General features: G+C 35.9%; 1 protein-coding gene across 5 annotated transcripts in view; it reads right to left on the reverse strand.

Moving 5' to 3' along the window:
- Positions 1-1,200: 1,200 nt before the first annotated feature.
- The window catches only part of LOC133630289 (dual specificity calcium/calmodulin-dependent 3',5'-cyclic nucleotide phosphodiesterase 1C-like), a 77,558-nt gene continuing 61,258 nt past the window's right edge, over positions 1,201-17,500 (reverse strand). For all 5 annotated transcript variants that reach the window (XM_062021825.1, XM_062021824.1, XM_062021827.1 and 2 more), the window contains 6 exons: positions 16,285-16,386; positions 14,422-14,542; positions 6,502-6,583; positions 3,570-3,690; positions 3,363-3,514; positions 1,201-1,525 (listed from right to left, as the gene is read on the reverse strand). In XM_062021825.1, coding sequence (XP_061877809.1) covers positions 1,368-1,525; positions 3,363-3,514; positions 3,570-3,690; positions 6,502-6,583; positions 14,422-14,542; positions 16,285-16,386 — 736 coding nt within the window. In that variant the 3' untranslated portion in view covers positions 1,201-1,367. The remainder of the gene's footprint in view (positions 1,526-3,362; positions 3,515-3,569; positions 3,691-6,501; positions 6,584-14,421; positions 14,543-16,284; positions 16,387-17,500) is intronic.

The raw sequence follows: 17,500 nt of genomic DNA on the forward strand, positions 1-17,500 counted from the left end.
TGGTATATACACTAGATATATGGTATATACACTAGTTTTACACTAGATATATGGTATATACACTAGTTTTACACTAGATATATGGTATATACACTAGTTTTACACTAGATATATGGTATATACACTAGTTTTACACTAGATATATGGTATATACACTTGTTTTACACTAGATATTTGGTATATACACTAGTTTTACACTAGATATATGGTATATACACTAGTTTTACACTAGATATATGGTATATACACTAGTATTACACTAGATATATGGTATATACACTAGATATATGGTATATACACTAGATATATGGTATATACACTAGTTTTACACTAGATATATGGTATATACACTTGTTTTACACTAGATATTTGGTATATACACTAGTTTTACACTAGATATATGGTATATAAACTAGATATACACTAGATATATGGTATATACACTAGTTTTACACTAGATATATGTATATAAACTAGATATACACTAGATATATGGTATATACACTAGTTTTACACTAGATATATGGTATATAAACTAGATATACACTAGATAAATGGTATATACACTAGTTTTACACTAGATATATGGTATATACACTAGATATACACTAGATATATGGTATATACACTAGTTTTACACTAGATATATGGTATATAAACTAGATATACACTAGATATATGGTATATACACTAGTTTTACACTAGATATATGGTATATAAACTAGATATACACTAGATATATGGTATATACACTACTAATAAAAGTCTCAATCAATCAATCAATTTTACACTAGATATATGGTATATACACTAGACATGCAGTACTGTTATAGACTATAGATATGGTATATGGTACTAGACATGCAGTACTGTTATAGATATGGTATATGGTACTACACATGCAGTACTGTTATAGATATGGTATATGGTACTAGACATGCAGTACTGTTATAGATATGGTATATGGTACTAGACATGCAGTACTGTTATAGATATGGTATATGGTACTAGACATGCAGTACTGTTATAGATATGGTATATGGTACTAGACACGCAGTACTGTTATAGATATGGTATATGGTACTAGACATGCAGTACTGTTATAGATATGGTATATGGTACTAGACATGCAGTACTGTTATAGATATGGTATATGGTACTAGACATGCAGTACTGTTATAGATATGGTATATGGTACTAGACATGCAGTACTGTTATAGATATGGTATATGGTACTAGACATGCAGTACTGTTATAGATATGGTATATGGTACTACACATGCAGTACTGTTATAGATATGGTATATGGTACTACACATGCAGTACTGTTATAGATATGGTACTAGATATATATTATATTCCCTAGCTTAGCAAGTCTTTCTATGGCGCAGAGAAATACTCTGCAGTCTTTTTGCTTTTTCTCTTGCATGGATGGCCTGAGTCTTGCTGACCTTTGACCTGTAGTATCTGATGCAGTAACTTGGTCCTTTGTAGATACGCACTGGATGGCTGTCTTGTTGAGGCTCTGTGGAGACAACAGTGTTGCGCAATCACAGATGTGCTTTGTAGCTACGGAAGCTTTGGTTATTTACACTCTACTTAGTCTGTTTCAGTCACTATGTTATTTAGTCACTACACTAATTGTGTTGACATCCACAGGAACAACATGGGTTAGTCTACTCTATACAGTATTTACAACCTTACTAGTGTTCACTTCACAGCCACAGATGGTTCATCTAGTTATTGACATTATTTACACATTACTATGTCTGTTTCAGTCACTATGTTATTTAGTCACTACACTAATTGTGTTGACATCCACAGGAACCACATGGGTTAGTCTACTCTATACAGTATTTACAACCTTACTAGTGTTCACTTCACAGCCACAGATGGTTCATCTAGTTATTGACATTATTTACACATTACTATGTCTGTTTCAGTCACTATGTTATTTAGTCACTACACTAATTGTGTTGACATCCACAGGAACCACATGGGTTAGCCTACTCTATACAGTATTTACAACCTTACTAGTGTTCACTTCACATCCACATGGTTCATCTAGTTATTGACATTATTTACACTTTACTATGTCTGTTTCAGTCACTATGTTATTTAGTCACTACAGTAATTGTGTTGACATCCACAGGAACCACATGGGTTAGCCTACTCTATACAGTATTTACAACCTTACTAGTGTTCACTTCACATCCACATGGTTCATCTAGTTATTGACATTATTTACACTTTACTATGTCTGTTTCAGTCACTATGTTATTTAGTCACTACAGTAATTGTGTTGACATCCACAGGAACCACATGGGTTAGCCTACTCTATACAGTATTTACAACCTTACTAGTGTTCACTTCACAGCCACATATGGTGCATCTAGTTATTGACATTATTTACACTTTACTTAGTCACTACAGTAATTGTGTTGACATCCACAGGAACCACATGGGTTAGCCTACTCTATACAGTATTTACAACCTTACTAGTGTTCACTTCACAGCCACAGACGGTTCATCTAGTTATTGACATTATTTACACATTACTATGTCTGTTTCAGTCACTATGTTATTCAGTCACTACAGTAATTGTGTTGACATCCACAGGAACAACATGGGTTAGTCTACTCTATACAGTATTTACAACCTTACTAGTGTTCACTTCACAGCCACAGATGGTTCATCTAGTTATTGACATTATTTACACATTACTATGTCTGTTTCAGTCACTATGTTATTTAGTCACTACAGTAATTGTGTTGACATCCACAGGAACCACATGGGTTAGCCTACTCTATACAGTATTTACAACCTTACTAGTGTTCACTTCACAGCCACAGATGGTTCATCTAGTTATTGACATTATTTACACATTACTATGTCTGTTTCAGTCACTATGTTATTTAGTCACTACAGTAATTGTGTTGACATCCACAGGAACCACATGGGTTAGCCTACTCTATACAGTATTTACAACCTTACTAGTGTTCACTTCACAGCCACAGATGGTTCATCTACTTATTGACATTATTTACACATTACTTTGTCTGTTTCAGTCACTATGTTATTTAGTCACTACACTAATTGTGTTGACATCCACAGGAACCACATGGGTTAGTCTACTCTATACAGTATTTACAACCTTACTAGTGTTTACTTCACAGCCACAGATGGTTCATCTACTTATTGACATTATTTACACTCTACTATGTCTGTTTCAGTCACTATGTTATTTAGTCACTACACTAATTGTGTTGACATCCACAGGAACCACATGGGTTAGTCTACTCTATACAGTATTTACAACCTTACTAGTGAGTGATATGAGGTTCTAGAAAGTACTCTCCCACCTGCGTCTGCCCGCATCTTCCAAGCTTCTCGGTTGCCATGGATCTGCATGTTCCAGGTGACCTTGAAGCTCCTGAAGTCGACCTTGGTCAGACGGCAGCTGTTGTCTGAGACCGCACCTTTCCCGCCAGACCACTTGGTGTCGTCGCCGACGCTGTAGAGCCGGGACAAAGTGAGCACGGTGGTGTGGCGTCAGACCAAAGGCCCACCTGCAGCGCCGGATGTCGGCCAATCCCGAGCGAGCGACGTCTTGGATGAGCGGCGTGACGATGCTCTCGATCATGTCGCTCAGCACGCTGAAGGTGGGCTCCACGATGAAGTCGATGAAGCCTGCAGAAGACCGCCATGACACAACTAACACCACGTCATCTTTACTCACAGTGAACAACATAGAACTTGGTACTAACTTCTCTATATTAGCAGGCTAACGTCTTATGCTAGCACTTTTATTACCCTAACAGTCATGGATTCTGAGACTTAGCGCCATCTTAGAAGCAAGCTAACTTTTCCTGTGTCATTCAGCCAAAGTTAGCTTGCTAACGTTTTATGCTAGCTTTCATTTCGTATGTTTAAAGCTAAAAATCATGGATTTTGATACATGGTAGCATGTTAGAAGTACGCTAACTTTGCCAATGTCATCATGCTAACAATAGAGTGCTCACGTTTTTATGCTAGCTTTTTAGCTAATTTCGTATGTTTGAAGCTAAAAATCATGGATTGTAATAACATGGCGCCATCTTAGAAGTATGCTAGCTTTTTCCATGTCATCATGCTAATATTAGCATGCTAATGTTTTATGCCAGCTAATATTGGATGTGTAAACCTAAAAATCATGCATTTTAATACTTGCCGCCATTTTGAAAGCATGTTGACTTCTCCTACGTTAGAATGTGAACATTAGCAAGCTAACATTTTATTATTAGCTTTTAAGCTAATTCAAATCATTTAAGGCTAAAATTCCTAGGTTTGAGACATGCCTGAATCTCACAAGTATGCTAACGGTTCCTATTATACTCTGAGCTAATTTTGTAAGGTTAAACCTAAAAATCATCTATCCATTTTCTACCGCTTGTCCCTTTCGGGGATAACACAATAACGGTGTTATCACACGATAATGGTGTTATCATCACAGAATAACGGTGTTATCGTCGCACAATAACGGTGCTATCGTCACACAATAACGGTGTTATCATCTCACAATAACGGTGTTATCATCGCACAATAACGGTGTTATCATCGCACAATAACGGTGTTATCATCACACAGTAACGGTGTTATCATCACACAATAACGGTGTTATCATCGCACAATAACGGTGTTATCATCACACAGTAACGGTGTTATCAAAAAACAATAACGGTGTTATCATCACACAATAACGGTGTTATCATCACACAATAACGGTGTAATCATCACACAATAACGGTGTTATCATCACACAATAACGGTGTTATCGTCACACAATAACGGTGTTATTGTCACACTATAACGGTGTTATCATCGCACAATAACGGTGTTATCATCGCACAATAACGGTGTTATCATCGCACAATAACGGTGTTATCATCGCACAATAACGGTGTTATCATCGCACAATAACGGTGTTATCATCGCACAATAACGGTGTTATCATCACACAATAACGGTGTTATCATCACACAATAACGGTGTTATCATCACACAGTAACGGTGTTATCATTGCACAATAACGTGTTATCATCACACAATAACGGTGTTATCATCGCACAATAACGGTGTTATCATCACACAGTAACGGTGTTATCATCGCACAATAACGGTGTTATCATCACACAATAACGGTGTTATAATCACACAATAACAGTGTTATCATCACACAATAATAGTGTTATCATCACACAGTAACGGTGTTATCATCGCACAATAACGGTGTTATCATCGCACAATAACGGTGTTATCATCACACTATAACAATGTTATCATCGCACAATAACGGTGTTATCATCACACAATAACGGTGTTATCGTCACACAATAACAGTGTTATCATCACACTATAACGGTGTTATCGTCACATAATAACGGTGTTATCATCACGCAATAACACTGTTATCGTCACACAAAAACGGTGTTATCGTCACACTATAACGGTGTTATCGTCACACAATAACGGTGTTATCATCGCACAATAACAGTGTTATCGTCACACTATAACGGTGTTATCATCGCACAATAACGGTGTTATCATCACACAATAACGGTGTTATCATCACACAATAACGGTGTTATCATCGCACAATAACGGTGTTATCATCACACAATAACAGTGTTATCACACGATAACGGTGTTATCATCACACAATAACGGTGTTATCATCACACAATAACGGTGTTATCATCACACAATAACAGTGTTATCACACGATAACGGTGTTATCATCGCACAATAACGGTGTTATCATCACACAATAACAGTGTTATCATCACACAGTAACGCTGTCATCATCGCACAATAACGGGGTTATCATCGCACAAAAACGGTGTTATGATCACACAGTAACGGTGTTATCATCGCACAATAACAGTGTTATCATCACACAGTAACGGTGTTATCATCGCACAATAACGGGGTTATCATCGCACAAAAACGGTGTTATGATCACACAGTAACGGTGTTATCATCGCACAATAACGGTGTTATCATCACACAATAACGGTGTTATCATCGCACAATAACGGTGTTATCATCACACAATAACAGTGTTATCACACGATAACGGTGTTATCATCACACGATAACGGTGTTATCATCACACGATAACGGTGTTATCATCACACGATAACGGTGTTATCACACGATAACGGTGTTATCATCACACAGTAACGGTGTTATCGTCACACAGCAAACAATGCGGGTGCGGGTGTCAAATCAAGAACTGATTCTGGAAGGGATCATCACCCCGGGATGGGAATTGTGTGTGTGCGTGTGTGTGTGTGTGTGTGTCTGTGTGTGTGAGTGTGTGTGTGTGTGCGTGCGTGCGTGCGTGCGTGTGTGCGCGTGCGTGCGTGTGCGTGTGCGTGTGCGCGTGTGCGTGTGCGTGCGCGCGTGCGTGCGTGCGTGCGTGTGTGCGTGTGCGTGTGTGTGTGTGTGTGTGAAACCTACCGATCTGAGACTGAGCCACCATGGTGGACTTTCGGTCACAAAGAGGCGAGAAAGGAAGACCTAACTCTGCTTCTTTATCGCCCTGGCAACAAGGAAAGAACCCACATCAGCAACGTTCATGCAACAATTCTGCCAAATGTCCTTTCAAAATAAAGTCAACTCTTACTAGGATGAGTAGCATTCACATGTGAACTGTAGCTCAATGCTAACACTTGTCAGTACTTTTGTGTGTGTTCATTGTGTGAATGTTCCATCACACATATGTTTTTATTATTGTGTGAATGTTCCATCACACATATGCTTTTATTATTGTGGGAATGTTCCATCACACATATGTTTTTATTATTGTGTGAATGTTCCATCACACATATGTTTTTATTATTGTGTGAATGTTCCATCACACATATGCTTTTATTATTGTGTGAATGTTCCATCACACACATGTTTTTATTATTGTGTGAATGTTCCATCACACATATGTTTTTATTATTGTGTGAATGTTCCATCACACATATGTTTTTATTATTGTGTGAATGTTCCATCACACATATGTTTTTATTATTGTGTGAATGTTCCATCACACATATGCTTTTATTATTGTGTGAATGTTCCATCACACACATGTTTTTATTATTGTGTGAATGTTCCATCACACATATGCTTTTATTATTGTGTGAATGTTCCATCACACATATGCTTTTATTATTGTGTGAATGTTCCATCACACATATGTTTTTATTATTGTGTGAATGTTCCATCACGCACGTGTTTTTATTATTGTGTGAATGTTCCATCACACATATGTTTTTATTATTGTGTGAATGTTCCATCACGCACGTGTTTTTATTATTGTGTGAATGTTCCATCACGCACATGTTTTTATTATTGTGTGAATGTTCCATCACACACATGTTTTTATTATTGTGTGAATGTTCCATCACACATATGTTTTTATTATTGTGTGAATGTTCCATCACACACATGTTTTTATTATTGTGTGAATGTTCCATCACACACATGTTTTTATTATTGTGTGAATGTTCCATCACGCACGTGTTTTTATTATTGTGTGAATGTTCCATCACACACATGTTTTTATTATTGTGTGAATGTTCCATCACACACATGTTTTTATTATTGTGTGAATGTTCCATCACACATATGTTTTTATTATTGTGTGAATGTTCCATCACGCACGTGTTTTTATTATTGTGTGAATGTTCCATCACGCACATGTTTTTATTATTGTGTGAATGTTCCATCACACACATGTTTTTATTATTGTGTGAATGTTCCATCACACACATGTTTTTATTATTGTGTGAATGTTCCATCACACACATGTTTTTATTATTGTGTGAATGTTCCTTCACACATGTTTTTATTATTGTGTGAATGTTCCATCACACATGTTTTTTATTATTGTGTGAATGTTCCATCACACATATGCTTTTATTATTGTGTGAATGTTCCATCACACATATGTTTTTATTATTGTGTGAATGTTCCATCACACACATGTTTTAATTATTGTGTGAATGTTCCATCACACATATGTTTTTATTATTGTGTGAATGTTCCATCACACATATGCTTTTATTATTGTGTGAATGTTCCATCACACATATGCTTTTATTATTGTGTGAATGTTCCATCACACATATGTTTTTATTATTGTGTGAATGTTCCATCACACATATGCTTTTATTATTGTGTGAATGTTCCATCACACATATGTTTTTATTATTGTGTGAATGTTCCATCACGCACGTGTTTTTATTATTGTGTGAATGTTCCATCACGCACATGTTTTTATTATTGTGTGAATGTTCCATCACACACATGTTTTTATTATTGTGTGAATGTTCCATCACACATATGTTTTTATTATTGTGTGAATGTTCCATCACGCACGTGTTTTTATTATTGTGTGAATGTTCCATCACGCACATGTTTTTATTATTGTGTGAATGTTCCATCACACACATGTTTTTATTATTGTGTGAATGTTCCATCACACACATGTTTTTATTATTGTGTGAATGTTCCATCACACACATGTTTTTATTATTGTGTGAATGTTCCATCACACACATGTTTTTATTATTGTGTGAATGTTCCTTCACACATGTTTTTATTATTGTGTGAATGTTCCATCACACATGTTTTTTATTATTGTGTGAATGTTCCATCACACATATGCTTTTATTATTGTGTGAATGTTCCATCACACATATGTTTTTATTATTGTGTGAATGTTCCATCACACACATGTTTTAATTATTGTGTGAATGTTCCATCACACATATGTTTTTATTATTGTGTGAATGTTCCATCACACATATGCTTTTATTATTGTGTGAATGTTCCATCACACATATGCTTTTATTATTGTGTGAATGTTCCATCACACATATGTTTTTATTATTGTGTGAATGTTCCATCACACACATGTTTTTATTATTGTGTGAATGTTCCATCACACACATGTTTTTATTATTGTGTGAATGTTCCATCACACATATGCTTTTATTATTGTGTGAATGTTCCATCACACATATGCTTTTATTATTGTGTGAATGTTCCATCACACATATGTTTTTATTATTGTGTGAATGTTCCATCACACACATGTTTTTATTATTGTGTGAATGTTCCATCACACATATGTTTTTATTATTGTGTGAATGTTCCATCACACATATGCTTTTATTATTGTGTGAATGTTCCATCACACATATGCTTTTATTATTGTGTGAATGTTCCATCACACATATGCTTTTATCATTGTGTGAATGTTCCATCACACATATGCTTTTATTATTGTGTGAATGTTCCATCACACATATGTTTTTATTATTGTGTGAATGTTCCATCACACATATGTTTTTATTATTGTGTGAATGTTCCATCACACATATGCTTTTATTATTGTGTGAATGTTCCATCACACATATGCTTTTATTATTGTGTGAATGTTCCATCACACATATGTTTTTATTATTGTGTGAATGTTCCATCACACGTATGTTTTTATTATTGTGTGAATGTTCCATCACACATGTTTTTATTATTGTGTGAATGTTCCATCACACATATGCTTTTATTATTGTGTGAATGTTCCATCACACACATATGCTTTTATTATTGTGTGAATGTTCCATCACACACATGTTTTTATTATTGTGTGAATGTTCCATCACACACATATGCTTTTATTATTGTGTGAATGTTCCATCACACATATGTTTTTATTATTGTGTGAATGTTCCATCACACATATGTTTTTATTATTGTGTGAATGTTCCATCACACTTTGCTTTTATACACCAAAATTCATCTATTTCTTATTATTCTTCTTCTACAGATTTTGGCGCGCTCCACCTTCCACATTGTTCATCCGATTCAAAGCATTCCACCTTCAGCACATTCCACTCATCCTGGACATTCAAACAACCATTTTTCCACATTCAACAAATTTCCAGGAATTCCTGTTTTTTTTATAACCTTATTTCCCACCTTTTTTAGTGCGATGACTCCTTTTACATTTTTCAACCCGTTTCAAGCATTCCACTGTCAAAACATTCCTCTTAGTCAGGACAAAAAAACAAGTTGCTTTAAGAACTTGAAAAATTCCCGCTTTTCCCCAAATTCCGTAATACCATTTTTCAATTAAAATACTCTTACTACTTCAACATTTCTTGACCCATTTAAACAATTCCAACACCAACCAATTCAGCTCATTCAGGACATTCACGCTCCTAATCATTTTCCTTTTTTTAAATCCCGCTTTTCCCCAAATTTCCAGGAAGTTCCCATTGAAATGAATGGGACATTTTTCCAAGTTGCACAATGGCCACATTTTTCAAGCTATTGAAAGCATTCCAGCATCAACACATTCCACTCATCCTGGACATTCAAACTACCATTTTTCCACATTCAACAAATTTCCAGGAATTCCTGTTTTTTTCCCTAACTTTATTTCCCACCTTTTTTAGTGCGATGACTCCTTTTACATTTTTCTACCCATTTCAAGCATTCCACTGTCAAAACATTCCTCTTAGTCAGGACAAAAAAACAAGTTGCTTTAAGAACTTGAAAAATTCCCGCTTTTCCCCAAATTCCGTAATACCATTTTTCAATTAAAAAAAACGTTACTACTTCAACATTTCTTGACCCATTTAAACAATTCCAACACCAACCAATTCAGCTCATTCAGGACATTCATGCTCCTAATCATTTTCCTTTTTTTAAATCCCGCTTTTCCACAAATTTCCAGGAAGTTCCCATTGAAATGAAAGGGACATTTTTCCAAGTTGCACAATTCCCACATTTTTCAAGCTATTGAAAGCATTCCAACATCAACACATTCCACTCATCCTGGACATTCAAACTACCATTTTTCCACATTCAACAAATTTCCAGGAATTCCTGTTTTTTTTTTCAAACCTTATTTCCCACCTTTTTTAGTGCGATGACTCCTTTTACATTTTTCAACCCGTTTCAAGCATTCCACTGTCAAAACATTCCTCTTAGTCAGGACAAAAAAACAAGTTGCTTTAAGAACTGGAAAAATTCCCGCTTTTCCCCAAATTCCGTAATACCATTTTTCAATTAAAAAAAACGTTACTACTTCAACATTTCTTGACCCATTTAAACAATTCCAACACCAACCAATTCAGCTCATTCAGGACATTCATTCCCACTTTTACAAAAATTCCCAAATTTCCAGGAAGTTCCCATTGAAATGAATGGGACATTTTTCCAAGTTGCACAATTGCCACATTTTTCAAGCTATTGAAAGCATTCCAACATCAACACATTCCACTCATCCTGGACATTCAAACTACCATTTTTCCACATTCAACAAATTTCCAGGAATTCCTGTTTTTTTTCTAACCTTATTTCCCACCTTTTTTAGTGCGATGACTCCTTTTACATTTTTCTACCCGTATCAAGCATTCCACTGTCAAAACATTCCTCTTAGTCAGGACAAAAAAACAAGTTGCTTTAAGAACTTGAAAAATTCCCGCTTTTCCCCAAATTCCGTAATACCATTTCTCAATTAAAAAAAACGTTACTACTTCAACATTTCTTGACCCATTTAAACAATTCCAACACCAACCAATTCAGCTCATTCAGGACATTCACGCTCCTAATCATTTTACTTTCTTTAAATCCCGCTTTTCCCCAAATTTCCAGGAAGTTCCCATTGAAATGAATGGGACATTTTTCCAAGTTGCACAATTGCCACATTTTTCAAGCTATTGAAAGCATTCCAACATCAACACATTCCACTCATCCTGGACATTCAAACTACCATTTTTCCACTTTCAACAAATTTCCAGGAATTCCTGTTTTTTTTTTCGAACCTTATTTCCCACCTTTTTTAGTGCGATGACTCCTTTTACATTTTTCAACCCGTTTCAAGCATTCCACTGTCAAAACATTCCTCTTAGTCAGGACAAAAAAACAAGTTGGTTCAAGAACTTGAAAATTTCCCGCTTTTCCCCAAATTCCGTAATACCATTTTTCCATTAAAAAACTCTTACTACTTCAACATTTCTTGACCCATTTAAACAATTCCAACACCAACCAATTCAGCTCATTCAGGACATTCATTCCCGCTTTTCCAAAAATTCCCAAATTTTCAGGAAGTTCCCATTAAAATGAATGGGACATTTTTCAAACTTCCACCATTCCCACATTTTTCAACCCATTCAAAGCATTCCACCTTCAACACATTCCACTCATCCTGGACATTCAAACAACCATTTTTCCACATTCAACAAATTTCCAGGAATTCCTGTTTTTTTTTCGAACCTTATTTCCCACCTTTGACATTTTTCAACCCATTTCAAGCATTCCACTGTCAAAACATTCCTCTTAGTCAGGACAAAAAAACAAGTTGCTTTAAGAACTTGAAAAATTCCCGCTTTTCCCCAAATTCCGTAATACCATTTTTCCATTAAAAAACTCTTACTACTTCAACATTTCTTGACCCATTTAAACAATTCCAACACCAACCAATTCAGCTCATTCAGGACTTTCATGCTCCTAATCATTTTCTTTTTTTAAATCCCGCTTTTCCCCAAATTTCCAGGAAGTTCCCATTGAAATGAATGGGACATTTTTCCAAGTTGCACAATTGCCACATTTTTCAAGCTATTGAAAGCATTCCAACATCAACACATTCCACTCATCCTGGACATTCAAACAACCATTTTTCCACATTCAATAAATTTCCAGGAATTCCTGTTTTTTTTTTTTCGAACCTTATTTCCCACCTTTTTTAGTGCGATAACTCCTTTTACATTTTTCAACCCGTTTCAAGCATTCCACTGTCAAAACATTCCTCTTAGTCAGGACAAAAAAACAAGTTGCTTTAAGAACATGAAAATTTCCCGTAATACCATTTTTCAATTAAAATACTCTTACTACTTCAACATTTCTTGACCCATTTAAACAATTCCAACACCAACCAATTCAGCTCATTCAGGACATTCATTCCCACTTTTCCAAAAATTCCCAAATTTCCAGGAAGTTCCCATTGAAATGAATGGGACATTTTTCCAAGTTGCACAATTGCCACATTTTTCAAGCTATTGAAAGCATTCCAACATCAACACATTCCACTCATCCTGGACATTCAAACTACCATTTTTCCACATTCAACAAATTTCCAGGAATTCCTGTTTTTTTTTCTAACATTATTTCCCACCTTTTTTAGTGCGATAACTCCTTTTACATTTTTCAACCCATTTCAAGCATTCCACTGTCAAAACATTCCTCTTAGTCAGGACAAAAAAACAAGTTGCTTTAAGAACTTGAAAAATTCCCGCTTTTCCCCAAATTCCGTAATACCATTTTTCAATTAAAAAACTCTTACTACTTCAACATTTCTTGACCCATTTAAACAATTCCAACACCAACCAATTCAGCTCATTCAGGACATTCATGCTCCTAATCTTTTTCAAAAAATTCCCACTTTTTCAAAAATTCCCAAATTTCCAGGAAGTTCCCATTGAAATGAATGGGACATTTTTCCAAGTTGCACAATTGCCACATTTTTCAAGCTATTGAAAGCATTCCAACATCAACACATTCCACTCATCCTGGACATTCACACTACCATTTTTCCACATTCAACAAATTTCCAGGAATTCCTGTTTTTTTTCGAACCTTATTTCCCACCTTTTTTAGTGCGATGACTCCTTTTACATTTTTCAACCCGTTTCAAGCATTCCACTGTCAAAACATTCCTCTTAGTCAGGACAAAAAAACAAGTTGCTTTAAGAACTTGAAAAATTCCCGCTTTTCCCCAAATTCCGTAATACCATTTTTCAATTAAAAAACTCTTACTACTTCAACATTTCTTGACCCATTTAAACAATTCCAACACCAACCAATTCAGCTCATTCAGGACATTCATTCCCGCTTTTCCTGAAATTCCTAAATTTCCAGGAAGTTCCCATTAAAATGAATGGGACATTTTTCCAAGTTGCACAATTGCCACATTTTTCAAGCTATTGAAAGCATTCCACCTTCAACACATTCCACTCATCCTGGACATTCAAACTAACACTTTCCCAACTTCCAAACCTAATTCCGGTTTTCCTGGAAATTCAAACCCTTCAACCTTTAACATTCCAACTATTCTTCCATTCACACTACATTCTGTCAGCATTTCACTTCCGCATCGGAGCATTCACACATCATCTAGTTGTTATTAATTGTTTTTATTGCAACATTCTGCTGTCCAGTTGTCTTATCTTGTTGAATGACCGACATATTGTAAAGGTGTGTCAGATGGCGGTGGTGTACGATTATGGTGTTTTTTGGTGTTTTGTCGCGCCCTAAAAAGTGTTAGCGCTGTAAGTATTGTAGTAGTGACACAGCGGGTGTTGATGTTCACAGTACTTGAATGAAGAACTCCTCCAGGAGGGAGGTGGTCCAGCGGTGGTGGAGGTCCCAGCACTTGGCAGGGTGGCTGATATCAGCGGTGTGCAGCAGCAGCGATAAGGCCTTGGGTTTGTCGATCCTGTAAAGACGACATCGTCACGTCCAATACGGGTTGAGGCTGACTTCACCTGCCGAGGTCAGGTGTGTGGTGTGCTAAAGCAGGTGGTTAGCCAGCTAGCCTTCAATGTGACTCTTAGCAGGGATAATAAGCAGTTAGCAACAATTCCCATGAACTTTGTTTTACTAGCAAGCAGCAAGACCCTCTGTCATCTCATATTTATTATAATAATCATATTAGCATGTACCGTATCATAGGGCGCACAGGATTATAAGGCGCACTGCTGATGAGCAAGTCTATTCAGGTCCATTTTCATACAAAAGGTGCATTAAAGGAGTCATATTATTATGATTATTTTCTAAATGTAAAAGACTTCCTTGTGGTCTACATAACATGTGATGCTGCTTCTTTGCTCAAAATGTTGCATTGATGATGTTTTACACATCATTTTCAAGTCATATATATATATATATAATGTATATATATTAGGGATGTCCGATAATGGCTTTTTGCCGATATCCGATATTCCGATATTGTCCAACTCTTTAATTACCGATACCGATATCAACCGATACCGATATATGCAGTCGTGGAATTAACACATTATTATGCCTAATTTGGACAACCAGGTATGGTGAAGATAAGGTACTTTTTAAAAAAATAAAATAAAATAAGATAACTAAATTAAAAACATTTTCTTGAATAAAAAAGAAAGTAAAACAATATAAAAACAGTTACATAGAAACTAGTAATGAATGAAAACGAGTAAAATGAAGTGTTAAAGGTTAGTACTATTAGTGGAGCAGCAGCACGCACAATCATGTGTGCTTACGGACTGTATCCCTTGCAGACTGTATTGATATATATTGATATATTGTTAATATTAATAACTGTATCCCTGCAGACTGTATTGATATATATTGATATATAATGTAGGAAGCAGAATATTAATAACAGAAAGAAATGGGGGGAAGGAGGTTTTTTGGGTTGGTGCACTAATTGTAAGTGTATCTTGTGTTTTTTATGTTGATTTAATAAAAAAAACAACAACAAAAAACGATACAGATAAAAAAAAAACGATACCAATAATTTCCGATATTACATTTTAACGCATTTATCGGCCGATAATATTTATATTAATTAATTAATATTATCGGACATCCTTAATATATATACATATACATATAAATAGGGTTAGGGTTAACTTAATGTCTTTAATGTAGAACTGCCAACATGAGAATGCTAAACAGGAAGTGCTTAATGTTGTGAACACACTGAGTCAAAATCCAAGTATTATTTGTGGTGTTTTTGAAACTGCACCAATTTTTTTCCCTCAGAATTTTCAACTCATTCGAAGTGTTTTGCCAAGAGGATTATTTGTCACGTGTACATTACATTTTTTTCTCTCCAAAGTAAGACAAAGTTGTCTTTACTTTTAACTTTTATTGCCAATATTTGTGGATATGATTGGCAGCATTTTGATGAGTTGATACATACATACATACATACATACATACATACATACATACATACATACATACATACATACATACATACATACATACTTACATACATACATACATACATACATACATACATACATACATACATACATACATACATACATACTTACATACATACATACTTACACCTCATGCTGCTGGAGTGAAGAGCTGAAGATGAGTAGATACATACATACATACATACATACATACATACATACATACATACATACATACATACATACATCCATACATACTTACACCTCATGCTGCTGGAGTGCATTCTTCATGGCTTTAATCTGCTGGAAGTGAGAAGACATGTCTGTGGCCAGCACCATCTCCACCACCAGGTTACGTAATTCCCTGAAGGACAAAATCATCTTCACTGCTGTTTGATACCACACATTACTTTTGGCTGATACCACACATTTGAGTATGGATCCGATACCAAGTAGTTACAGGATCATACATTGCTCACAATTCATGTTCTCAAGGACACATTTCCTGACTTTATCAACAATAAAAAAATAAAACACAAACACACACACACGTACAAACCCCGTTTCCATATAGTTGAATATGCTACAAAGACAACATATTTCATGTTCAAACTCATAAACATTTTTTTTTTTGTGCAAATAATCATTAACTTTATAATTTGATGTCAGCAACACGTGACAAAGAAGTTGTGAAAGGTGGCAATAAATACTGATAAAGTTGAGGAATGCTCATCAAACACTTATTTGGAACATCCCACAGGTGTGCAGGCTAATTGGGAACAGGTGGGTGCCATGATTGTGTATAAAAGTAGATTCCATGAAATGCTCAGTCATTCACAAACAAGGATGGGGCGAGGGTCACCACTTTGTCAACAAATGCCTGAGCAAATTGTTGAACAGTTTAAGAACAACCTTTCTCAAGCAGCTATTGCAAGGAATTGAGGGATTTCACCATCTACGCTCCGTAATATCATCAAAGAGAATGTGGAGAAATCACTGCAGGTAAGCAGCTAAGCCCGTGACCTTCCATCCCTCAGGCTGTACTGCATCAACAAGCCACATCAGTGTGTAAAGGATATCACCACATGGAACACTTCAGAAAGCCACTGTCAGTAACTACAGTTGGTCGCTACATCTGTAAGTGCAAGTTAAAACTCTCCTATGCAAGGCCAAAACCGTTTATCAACAACACCCAGAAACGCCGTCGGCTTGGCTGGGCCTGAGCTCATCTAAGATGGACTGATACAAAGTGGAAAAGTGTTCTGTGGTCTGACGAGTCCACATTTCAAATTGTTTTTGGAAACTGTGGATGTCGGAAAGAGGAAAAGAACCATCCGGATTGTTCTAGGGTGAAAGTGTAGAAGGCAGCATGTGTGATGGTATGGGGGTGTATTAGTGGTCAAGACATGTTCTAGGGTGAAAGTGTAGAAGGCAGCATGTGTGATGGTATGGGGGTGTATTAGTGGTCAAGACATGTT

This window comes from Entelurus aequoreus, linkage group LG15 (genome assembly GCF_033978785.1).
Source record: "Entelurus aequoreus isolate RoL-2023_Sb linkage group LG15, RoL_Eaeq_v1.1, whole genome shotgun sequence".
NCBI classification, from domain to species: domain Eukaryota; kingdom Metazoa; phylum Chordata; class Actinopteri; order Syngnathiformes; family Syngnathidae; genus Entelurus; species Entelurus aequoreus.